This window comes from Amblyraja radiata, chromosome 39, assembly GCF_010909765.2.
Source record: "Amblyraja radiata isolate CabotCenter1 chromosome 39, sAmbRad1.1.pri, whole genome shotgun sequence".
Taxonomy (NCBI): Eukaryota; Metazoa; Chordata; class Chondrichthyes; order Rajiformes; family Rajidae; genus Amblyraja; species Amblyraja radiata.
In genome coordinates, this window is record NC_045994.1 from 7,477,523 (window position 1) to 7,490,064 (window position 12,542).

Below are 12,542 nucleotides of genomic sequence, written 5' to 3' on the forward strand. Positions count from 1 at the left end.
CACACCTGAATCCACCTATCACTTGCCTAGATTAGACCCGCCTTCATCTCTGTTACAGCCTCTTCCCCTCCCTCTTAGTAGAATTATTGTAAAGATGGGTCCCGATCCGAAACGTCACTGCACACGTCATGCAGAGATGCTGTCTGGAGACAGATTACTTTACTCCAAAATAAAACTAAATAGAATTTTCCCCACATATTTCTCCTATCTGTGATAAATGTCTGCACTTAGAGGCCAACTTAACACATACATTTGCAAATTGTACAAAAATTAAACATTTCTGGATTGATATTTTTGGAATCATTTCTGAAGTTAATACTATATAACCATATAACCATAGAACAATTACAGCACGGAAACAGGCCATCTCGGCCCTACAAGTCCGTGCCGAACAATTTTTTTCCCTTAGTCCCACCTGCCTGCACTCATACCATAACCCTCCATTCCCTTCTCATCCATATGCCTATCCAATTTATTCTTAAATGATACCAACGAACCTGCCGCCACCACTTCCACTGGAAGTTCATTCCACATCGCTACCACTCTCTGAGTAAAGAAGTTCCCCCTCATGTTACCCCTAAACTTCTGTCCCTTAATTCTGAAGTCATGTCCTCTTGTTTGAATCTTCCCTATTCTCAAAGGGAAAAGCTTGATCACATCAACTCTGTCTATCCCTCTCATAATTTTAAAGACCTCTATCAAGTCCCCCCTTAACCTTCTGCGCTCCAGAGAATAAAGATCTAACTTATTCTACCTATCTCTGTAACTTAGTTGTTGAAACCCAGGCAACATTCTAGTAAATCTCCTCTGTACTCTCTCTATTTTGTTGACATCCTTCCTATAATTGGGCGACCAAAATTGTACACCATACTCCAGATTTGGTCTCACCAATGCCTTGTACAATTTTAACATTACATCCCAGCTTCTATACTCAATGCTCTGATTTATAAAGGCTAGCATACCAAAAGCTTTCTTTACCACCCTATCTATATGAGATTCCACCTTCAAGGAACTATGCACGGTTATTCCCAGATCCCTCTGTTCAACTGTATTCTTCAATTCCCTACCATTTATCATGTACGTCCTATTTTGATTTGTCCTGAATACTAAATTGGATCCAGACTCAAAACTAATAATACTTGGAATATCAGAACAAAGTTCAACACTCACAACAAGCCAAAGAAACCTCCTCGACTACAGTATAATAACTGGGAAAAAAATGAATATTAAAATTTTGGAAAGGCCCTATAACCACCACAATTAAAATGTGGATCGTGGAAATGTCGGAGACCCTACATGTGGAAAGAATTAGTCTTGTCTTAATGGACAAACAAGAACTTTTTGTTAAAATATGGTCTCCATTCATTAGCTATTTGAAGGGATAGATTGGCCCGGCACGGAAACCCAACTGAAGCTTGAACTCAGGATTAGATGAAAAGTTATACTTTATAATTTACGTACCTATCTCCAATGACGTATTATTAGTAATTCATTCCACTCTTTTTTTCTTTATTGACATTTGTATTTTTTCTCTCTCTTTCTCTCTAATTTACTATCTATATAAAAACAACTAGAAGCAGAATCAATCCACAATTGAATTTTTTAATAATGGATGATTGATATACATGATAAGATTTACTATAATATGTAATTATATTTTACCCTAATATGTTTGCTTCTAATAAAATATATTTTTAAAAAAGAGATGCTGTCTGACACGTTGAGTTACTTCAGCACTCGCGTATTTTTAACTGAGTATTTAATTTAACTTCACTTAGATCTGCAACTGCGGGTTGATGGCGGCAGCAACAATTGCTCCGGAAGGGTTGAAATATTATTCAATAACAGCTGGGGAACGGTGTGTGATGACTCCTGGGGTCTCGCCGATGCCAATGTTGTCTGCAGACAGTTGGGCTGTGGCTCTGCTCTTTGGACTCCAGGAGCGGCGACCATTGCCCCGGCCTCAGGTGATATCTGGCTGGATGAAGTGAAATGCACGGGAAGTGAATCATTCCTCTCCCGTTGTCTGGCTTCACCGCTCGGTCAACATGACTGTGATCACAAGGAAGATGTCTATGTCACCTGTTCTGGTATGTGTTGTTCGGCATATTCCCCGATCTCTACACCCCTTCAATTTCATAAGTAAAATATCGTTTTTGTTTTAATTGAAAATCTAAAGAGATGACGTTGCTAAAAACTAATTACAATGTCCACGTCCAGTTTTGATTCCCTCTGGCTCCAGCACTTCAGGTATTTGTTATTCATGCGATGTTGACCATTACACTTACACACTGTGCTGATATTCGCTTGCTACTGTTTGCTAATTGCTGAAAACATGATAGGTGGTTTTCAAATTGGCTGACTCAGTATGTGAAACAGGACTTGCAAAATTCTAAAAAATCATGATGTCCAGCTCCAGACAAATATCTCTGTGACAAGACAGGATATTGGACTCATTGCAGTATTTTCTTCTCAGGAAGTGTTGGCATGTCGAGTCAGTCAAAACAGTGCTTGCTCATTCGCAAGATGTTGCCGAAAGTGTGTTCGGGCTTATGGGGCGAAGGCAGGTGAATGGGGTTAAGAGGGAAAGATATCGGCCATGATTGGAGGGCGGAGTGGACTTGATGGGCCAAAGGGTCTTATTCATTGAAGTCAAGCAGTGTAGATCCACATTATGCCTGAATACAATATTGCAGCTGTTGTCTGGATACAAAGCGTCACTAGTGAGGAATCATGACATTCTAGTATATTTTCTATTGATACCACTCCGCACAATACAATAGAGATTTGGGCTTTTTATTGTTTTCCGCTTAGCCATTCTTCTGGTGCAATGTATGACCGGATATTGGGGAACATTTCTAGCAAAGCAAGATGCACAACCCGCGGTTAAAATTCATCAATTGTCCCTAGAAATGTTTTCAGTTTGGACCAACTGCTTCTGTTTTCCGTTTATCCAGGAATTTCAATTTCAGAGTTGGGAAAGAAGCCGCCCTCCACGGCTGTTGTGGTTTGCACAACTCTCGGAATCCTCCTCATCGCTGAATTTGTCGCACTGGTGATAATAGCTCGGAGGCAATCAGCAAGAAGAGGTGAGGTTCATCTTTACAGCGTTATTATTCCAGACAATATTTCATAGCATGAAGAGACTTTAATTCGCTTTTCCAAGTGCTCTTTTCTTTCTTGCATTATGAGCAACAAATGCAACTGTGCAGCATTGTGTAGGTATTCCATGGTTCCTATTGGAAAGAGCAATTTGTCGTAATAGCATGGAATGTTAAATGTGATTATTGTTTGGGTTCCTCCATCAATTGTTCACTTGACTGATGTTCAACATTCCATTGGGGTGGGAGATTGCAACCTTCACTCTGTCCGCCCTGTATCGACGAATGCAATCAACCTGGCGTGCACAATGAAATAAGATCAAATAGAACAAGTTGTCCGACAACTTTAGTCTGTGCACGCCATACGCAAGAAGAAGAAGACCATTCAATTCAACATCCTGTTCAATGCGCTGCTCAACCGCGAACATTCTGATTAGATTCTATCCACCACATCTCAAGCTTGCTCTTTCCTCACATTCTATGCTCCTGCAATGCTTTATTCCCCATCTCCTTCCATTTATTTGATGCAACACAATCTGTCTTCCATTTCCTAAATTGACAAACCTGTGGAAATGTAAATTATTGATCACCCAGTGCCACACTCGTGCCATCCGTATGTATTTGGGAATGCAATCAGGCTTTGAACGGCATTGTCGTGGCGGAACAGAAATGAGGAATTGCTTCCTACTAATGCACACTAGCTGTGATCTTCTTGATGTTCGTAGAATTTGCTAATTTCTGCAAGAAGCCGTTAGACCTCTAGTGTAATTCTTCCATGGTAATGCTCATCATCAGTTCACCTTGAATAACATCAATTCATATTTTTTACATGTCATACGCAAATTACTGACTGTTAAATACTATGCGTGTAAATCCACAAGTTAACCCACACTCTCCTTTCAACAGATGCAGAGATGAGAGGCAGGGGCTTTGGCTTTTACGAAGCAATTTATGAAGAGATTGACGATACTCTTCCTGGAAACAAGTTCAGTCAGATGGATGAATCTAGTGAGTATTTGTTCTCGATACTCGTTCTTCAGCGATTAATATCCCCTCCACTCCAATAACCGTATTAATGGTCATTGAGTAAATAGAAAAACATTATAACAGATACATCGGACACAAGCAAACTGTTGGGGCAACGCAGTGGGTCGGGCAGAATCTATGAAGGAAAATGTACAGATGACCGTTTGTGTCCGTACCCTTCTTCATGTCTGGAGTAGAGCGGAGATGGTTGATAGAAAGTGGCGAGAGGAAATGCTGCACAAGTTTCTGGTAGATGACAGGTGGATGTATGCAACGAGGGGTGGAATTGTAGACACATCCATTTGGGGAGACGGATGGAGAGTGGAGGTGACCACAACGGTTGGAGGGGATTGTAGGGAGGACAAGGAGCTCCAGATGGTGGAATCTGGTGAGAAAATAAAAGTAAACAACTGAAATATAGCAACATTGGGAAAGATGGTGGGTAGAGGGGAAATAGGGGGATGGAAATTGTGGACCCTGTGCAGATAGGGATAGGTTATGAGCTGATGAAGATGGTGGAGATGAGGACAGGAAATGGGAAGCGAGGGACAGACTCAGTGGAGAGAATGTTGTGTTTGAGAGAGCCAGGGTTGATTATCAGGAGAGGGAAGTGGGGTGACAATTGGAGAATTAAATATTTACACCATCGGATTGTCAGCGTTACCTGAAGTGCTGCCCTTCCAGCTTGCATGTAAACTCAATCTGGCAATGTAAGAGGTGGAGGACAGAGAGGGCGAATGGGAATGAGGAATGGAATTGAAATCCAGCTGTCCCTGGCGGACAGAATCTGGTTGCCTCGTCTGCATTTGGCATCACGTGGGTAAAGGAGGGTACATCGAGAGCATGGACTGAAATAATGGAGACTGACGTTTAGGTCCCTGAATGGAGATAAAGGAGCAGGTGTAATAATAGGTGTTGCATCACCTGTGGTTAGTGGGAGGGGGATGTTCAAGGTGGATCGTGTGAAGATAGATCGAGTTAAGGAATCTGCACTATCCTCAAATCCATGGCCAGGGTGATTTTCCAAAAAAAGTGTGTTGAATGAAGCCGACAGATAGACATGATTAGATGGGGCCCATGAGATTGACAGTATTGCACCATTATGTCATATCCGCGATATTTTCATTGGGACGATGAATAATATGTGTCTTCTGCTCCAATGCCCAATTTAGCCCGACGTCTAATAACTATCTCTGTCGTTGACTTCTAGTCTCTGGATCCATTGATTCCATGAATCAAATAGAATATTACACCAGTGACACTCTGGGTTGTGCTCATTCAACAAGCGAACTCCCTGAAGGAACTTCCTCCAGTGTTCGAGGTTGGTGCATGTTTTGCTTCCCATTTTCTCCTATTTTAATTCATTTTGTTCGTAATCAGAACATATCAGGGAAAATGTGTCCGAGCATGTTCGCCGTGAAATGATAGAGAGGCGATCTCAAGGACGTGTAAGGGATTTCTATTTAAAACATCAACAATTTGACTTTGAAGATAAACCTCTCGACCGCCAGCTGTGTAATTGAATGAAACATTCATTGTGTGTTTATATTCTCAATGCGGATAGGACTTGAACTATAACACCAATTATAGCTCCGGATTGGAGCAACGTTAAATAGTTCACAGGCCCAACACAGTCCTCTCTCCGTCCAGATACCAATTACACAACAACATCTCAGTCTGAAGAAGGGTCTCGACTCTAAACGTCACCCATAACTTCTATCCAGAGATGCTGCCTGTCCCGCTGAGTTACTCCAATATTCTGTGTTTATTTCACACCCCTTGCAGCTTACAAAACAATTTAGGTTTTCAGGAAGATCATTCCGGTTTATACTTCCTCCTAGATCTAGTTCCGGATGACCATGACGATCCTGAGAGTAAAGCCATTGATTGTCCGGGCGGTCATTTCCTGATGGACGGTGGCGCCGATGACCTTCTGATGCTAACAGTTGCCGGCGGTGACGTGGACACTGGTGGTGAGTCAGTCTCTGACATGCCAGATTCACCAACCCTCAGCAAAATATTCCACCCACTGCGTTGTTTTATATTCACTTTCCTGCTTCAAATATTATTTGCTAAAAGAAAAGACATGTTCAGAGAAAGTTGCCCACGGCCGGTTTTGTTCTTACTCGAACAACGTGTCATTCACAACTGCAATGTGAACCATATGAATACAGTATCTAATTTGTCATGTTCCATGTCGGCTTATTTTCCCCTTGAGACTGCGTATTGAACCTGCCAAATTTTGGTCGCCCTGCTACACGAAGCATGTCATTAATGTGAAAGGAGAGCAGAGACGATTTGCAAGGGTATTGCCAAGACTTGAGCGGCTGAGATCAAGGGAAAGGCTGGCCAGATTAGGGCATTGTTCCTTGGAGCGTACGAAGCTGAGGGTTATGTAACAGAGGTGTATAAGATGATGAGGGGACAGGACTGTGCCTTTTAGTTAGAGGAGAGAAATCAAGAATTACTATACTAGTTTTCAGGGGAGTGTGGTGGATTTAAGGTGAAAGGGCAAACTTTTATTTCAGATGGTTGACGATACGTGGAACGAGCTGGAGGTGGTTGAGACAGGCAATGTAACCGCTTCTAAACAATACTTGGACAGGTTATGGTAAATGAATATGAGCCAAACGTGGGCAAGTGGGAACAGCTAAGGTGGTCTCTTTGGTTGGAATTGACGAGTTGAGTCAAATGTCCTGTTTCAGGGCTGTATGACTCCATGACTCGAATATTAATAAAATATTTTTTTTATTCATGTTAAATCTTGATTTTAGCTGGCCCAATAATATTTGCTTTGTTTTCTTTCCCAGGTGAATCTAGCATGATACCTTGTTTCCAAAGCCTGTCTTGAAATCATGGAAAACGCTCGGCGTTTCATCTGACAGCACGTGCCTTTCACCCTTCTTGCAAGATCGACAAGCAGATCATCACAGCATTGATATCACTCGCCAACTTATCACAAGCAGAATCTTTGAATTGATTTTAAACCACTTGGTTTGATTTTTTTACCCTAAACCTTGGAAGAAAACATGTTTACACTGCTCTCTGGACAGGTGTAGAAAAACATATTCAATCGTCATTCTTCTTCTGGAAGAAAGATCTTTTTTTTCCTAATCAATAAACGGGTGTTAATTTGAATTTGTAAGCGTTTTTATACATTCCATGTAAATGCTTAAGATTGTGCAGGTTAAAATGAATGTTACTTTGTTCTTATCATGCTTTACCTTGCTTTGGTGTTTGTAATGAACGGTTTCAATCTCGCTCAATGTAAGAATTGAACAAGCATAATAAATATTTCAGGTGGAATTCGATATTAATGTGTTAATATTTTGTCCGAGCATACATACAAATCGCATAGACACTAAAACAAAGCGTCACGTTGATTGCCCGTGGTCTCAAGATGTGAGCTAAAGACACAAGCTAGACATTGCAGAACATAAGTCTAATTGTGAAAGCTTAATAATGAGCGGGAAACATCCTTTCAAGACTTGGGTGATCAATGTACATTGGATAATAAGTCAGTTTATGCGATTTACTTTGAATTTGCAAAATCCAATTCTCATCAGTAAGTACATGGAAATAGGCATCAAGATGGTAATTGGGAAATCATGAAACCGGTAACCAAGTGGTCATATAGGGAGAGAAAACAGAGTAAAACGAGGCCAAACTTATGTGTTCTGCAAACCTGCTGACTACCACAGTAATCTATTCCACATTTCCTCCCACTCTACCACTTTCAAATACACTATCTCCTGCTCTCAATTCCTCCGTCTCAGTTGCATCTGCTCCCAAGATGAGCCTTTCCATTCTAGGGCATCCGAGATGTCGTAATTGTCCACATAGTTTGAAGATGAGAGTGGCAATTTTTAAGGGAGGAGTATGTTTTTACACGGAGGATGGTGTGCTTGGAACGGGCTGCTATATGTGGTGGTGGTGGAGGCAAATACGATAGTGGCGGTTAAGTCGTTTTGGATAGGCACATGGATATGCGGGGAATGGTGGGATACGGGTTATGTGCAGGCAGATAAGGGTTTGGCTTGACATCATGTTGTGGCTCAGAACGTGTGGGCCGACCGGTCAGTTTTTGTTCTGCATTGTCCCATGTTTTTTGCGTTATGTTCGAAAAATAACTATTTTAATAAATGAGATTATATAAAATATGAAATCTCATGACATTTAAAAGTCATTGGTCAGTAATCAATTGGTTATCAATGCGATCACCTTAATTCACCTTCCTGCTTGGTCCAAAACGTTTGAAGGCCTTAGAGCGCCCTCTTCCGGTTGAGCCTTGTGGTGAAGTTATCAGGCAGTTACTGACATTCTATGTGACATTTGACATTTGACATACTGACATTTGCGGATTGCCAATGTGACCACAGAAGACGATAGACGTGTATTTATGACGTTCACCTTTGCCTTTTGCAAGTTCTATGTAGATTTTGCATGAGATGAATCCGAGGAATTCGTTGATGGTTTCTGGAAGTACTTTCATAGTGTTATTAATCGAATAATACACGGTGCAAATAAAGACAGAAACATCTGTTTTCGCTAATTTGTACCCTCACTGTGTGACTTTGAGCAGACAGCCACCTCTGCTGAATCTGTACGTTATCTGATTATCTTCCAGCAAAGATTCTATCCCCAACTCCCAATTCCTCATTCTACGTCGCATCAAGGCCCAAAGTGTAGCAATGTTACAAAATTTTGAGATTTTAAAAATCAAGTCTGCAATTTATCCCATCAGATAAAGCATAACAATAAGTTTAATTTGACACCTAATTCACTTTCATATCTCAAGTATTTAAAAAGTTATGGCCATTTTCATACTGGGAAATGAGCATCTTGTTCCCTATTGATTTTCTATGGATATATCAAAAAAGCTGTGATCGTGAACAGTCAAAAGCCGATAACTTTCTTAAAAATTAAGAGAACTGAGTGAAATTTTCAGTTATCATAGATTGAAGCATTCTGAAACAAATATAAAATAATCTTACTTGGATGACCTGAAATTAAAGCATATAATTAGTTAGTTACCATGGTAGCTAATTTCAGACTTCAATTACTAGATCTAAACATCTATCCATTTCTTAATAAATGATTAACATTTTTAAATAGCCTAAATGTCCAAATAATATTCACAAATAATTCACAATAAAACATGATTTTTAAATCTCATTTACATTAATTTATAGACCAAATGGAAGGAATTTAGTGTTCAATTGCTGTAAATAAATGCCCATTTAAATCAGCTTTCCAGTGGGTCCCTGTGGAACGCGTTGGTTTAGAACGTTCACATTGCGGTAGATTTGTGCCCCAAATGCCCAGAAAAATACTGCGCGATATAATGGGCCCAAATTGAGCTACTCGCAATATTAAACTTTGTATACAGGGATCTTTAGAAGCCCTTTTTAATGTAAAAATATACAACCCACCTTCTGCTATTTGCTTTATGAGACCCAGCGGTTGGTGGCGGTCGCGGGTTTAAAGATTGATTTTTAAACTACTATAACTATTATACGAGGCCTTTAAAACTAATAATAGCTTTTGCGACGGGGTCTTTCAGCGATTTTTCGTTAATAATTAACTAGGCTGAACATCTTCGATTTGAACAGCCTAGAGAAAATCGCGTTTTAAACCCGCCCCCTCTAAACGGCGCCAAAATCGCGCACACCCGCAGCAGCAGATTTTCAAAGACGCTTCAGGTAGGCTTTGCAACATACCTACAAAGTGAGGTGTTCCATACCAGTATACCTGAGATGTCGTAATTCTATAGGGAACGGGGTTCCCCTCTTCCATCTTGGATGAGGCCCTCACACGGGTCATCTAGATGTCCCACAGCTACGCTCTTGCTCCCCCTGGGGGCGTCGTAACAGGCACAGAGTGCCCGTAGTCCTCACCTTTCATTCCATCAGCCGTCGCATACAGCACACAATCCTCCGACATTTGCGCCACCTCCAACGGGATCCCACCACTAGGCACATCTTCCCGTCTCCATCCCTTTCCGCCTTCTGCAGAGACGGTTCCCTCCGCAACTCCCTGGTTAACCCATCCCTCCCCACCCAAACCACCCCATCCACGGGTACTTTCCCCTGCAACCGCGGGAGATGCTACATATGTGCCTCTAGGGGGGTTGCTCATAAGGTCACCGGGTCCAAGGGCTTGACGGACGGAGCCGCTTAATCCATCTGGAGGACATCGCAGCTTCCGCTATATATTGTTCATATTCGAAACACGTACTTTCCTACCTTTTAAAAACCGCCAAAATTGTGAATTTTTGCGCTGTAAATAATTGTGAAAATCGGGGTAACCGTGAGAGACATTTATCCTACTTCAGAATTCCAAAAGTGAAGATAAATGAAGGTAAAGGAGAAGTGAGAGCTGAAGGGACAACAACAGCTAAAGTTCTTGGAGAACATAGGCTCATTTAATTCTAAATTATAAAGGTAGAAATGGAATCTTGAAGTGTGCAATTTAGCTTCGAAAATTGTATTAGTTATTTCCTAATGTTTGCTATGTGACCCCCTGTGTAACTAGTTGCTCAGTTCTGCCGGAACAGTCCATGCGTTGGGATCATTTTGCCCAGATGAACACATGTAACTTCCCATTTAGATTTTTGTCTAATATAGTTAAACGTGAAATTGCGTCCACCGAACAATCCATCAGTTACACATCAGCCCAGACAAATCGCGGGTCTTGTGTGCTGCCATCCTCAAGACATTATGAATCTGAATTTATCTGAGGTATGGCGGTAGCTGTTGGGACAGAGTATATCGGAGTCCGGAGAGTGTAAACTGTCAAGGGTGAACAGCATCCGAAGCTGCAGCTGTTGGTGACTGAAGCCGAGTACAAATTCCTGTCGCTGATATTGATCAGTTGCAGCTTTTGTTCGACATCATGTCAGACAGTGAACTGAGCAAATGTATCAAATGTATCATGTTGGAAGTGCTTTATAAATTTTACATCCTTCAAACACATCCTGATGTCGAATCAATACTGCAAAATTGAACATTCATTCTTTTATTACTCTTTAACGCACACTTTCAGTTTAGTTACTCACTTACAGCGCGGAAACAGGCCATTCGGTCCACCGACCAGCGATCCCCGGACACTGACGAGGGACAATTTACAATTATAGGGGCAATCCACAATTATTTCAAGCCAATTAGACAGGATTGAACCCGGGTCCCTGGCGCTATAAGACAGCAAATCTACAGCTGTGCCACCGTGCTGCCCTTCGATGGCTATTGACACTGATACACACACACAGTGATGGCGTTTAATTTGCTGCTGTTGATCTTCAAATGTGTGACATCATACATCAAATTGAGTTTCCAGTTGGGCTGTATAAGTGTCCGGCGATAAGCTGCAATACATTGTTGCGTCTCCCTTTCTGTTTCTGAAGAGAATCGCAGTTAGTGAGATGTTGCATTTGTATTAAATTTCTTCTCACTTCCTCGAATCAGATAACGGTTCAGTGCAGAATTTCTGACAAGTTACGGTTTGATGCTCTCCAGCATTCATTATTTATGTTTGAACGATTACTGTTTGAGTCCTCGCTTAAACCACTGGTGCAGTCGAAACAGTTAATGTGTTTGGATAATTTTGCTACGATTAGCACATCTCACTCCCCATTTAGATATTTGTCAGAGTTAAACGTGACATTTCACCCACTCAACACAGCAGCTTTCGCCAGGCACAGATCATTCTAAAGAGATTATTAATCGGTGTGAGGACGTGGCGCCGACTGACGAGAGGCCGACGCAAAGTCGAAGTCAAATAGCCGAATGGAAACGAGTCAAAACGTCAAATTCCTGAAAGCATACGAAGCCGAAACGCCAACGAACCGAAAGCATATGAAGCCGAAACGCCAAAGAACCGAAAGGGAGGGACGCCGAAAATCCAACTAACCGAAAGGCTGCGTCGCCTAAAAGCAAACTCACCGAATGGCCGTTCTGCCAAGCGCCACCTAACCAGAGGCTGCGTCGCCTACAAGCCATCTAAGCGAATGCCGCTCTGCCGAAAAGTCAAATAATAGCTTGTGTGGGAAATGACCCCCACCCTCCCGTCTCCACCGGCCAATGATGTGATAGACACGGGGGTCTGGCACAATCGCTGACAGGTCCCGCCCCCGGCGACGTCAAGTCTGTTATTTGACTTTTCGGCAGAGCGGCATTCGGTTAGTTGGCTTGTAGGCAATGTAGCCTTTCGGTTAGTTGGTTTTTAGGCGTCCCGCCCTTTCGGTTGGTTGGCGTTTCGGCTTCGTATGCTTTTGGTTCGTTGGCGTTTCGGATTTGTATGCTTTCGGTTATTTGGCGTTTCGGCTTCATTTCCATTCGGCTATTTGGCCCCAACTTCTTTGCTTCTGCTTCTTGTCCTTCTATGCCACGTCCGCGTACCGCGAACCCTGACCCACTG

The 12,542-nt window shown here is 42.0% G+C and overlaps 1 protein-coding gene across 1 annotated transcript in view; it reads left to right on the forward strand.

Annotated features, from left to right (window-relative positions):
* Positions 1-6,978, forward strand: part of LOC116967312 (deleted in malignant brain tumors 1 protein-like) — a gene marked incomplete at its 5' end in the record, with an annotated part of 96,221 nt that extends 89,243 nt beyond the window's left edge. Inside the window, 6 exons of the mRNA XM_033013813.1 lie at positions 1,779-2,090; positions 2,958-3,089; positions 4,008-4,109; positions 5,338-5,448; positions 5,969-6,100; positions 6,938-6,978. Coding sequence (XP_032869704.1) covers positions 1,779-2,090; positions 2,958-3,089; positions 4,008-4,109; positions 5,338-5,448; positions 5,969-6,100; positions 6,938-6,978 — 830 coding nt within the window. The remainder of the gene's footprint in view (positions 1-1,778; positions 2,091-2,957; positions 3,090-4,007; positions 4,110-5,337; positions 5,449-5,968; positions 6,101-6,937) is intronic.
* Positions 6,979-12,542: the final 5,564 nt, after the last annotated feature.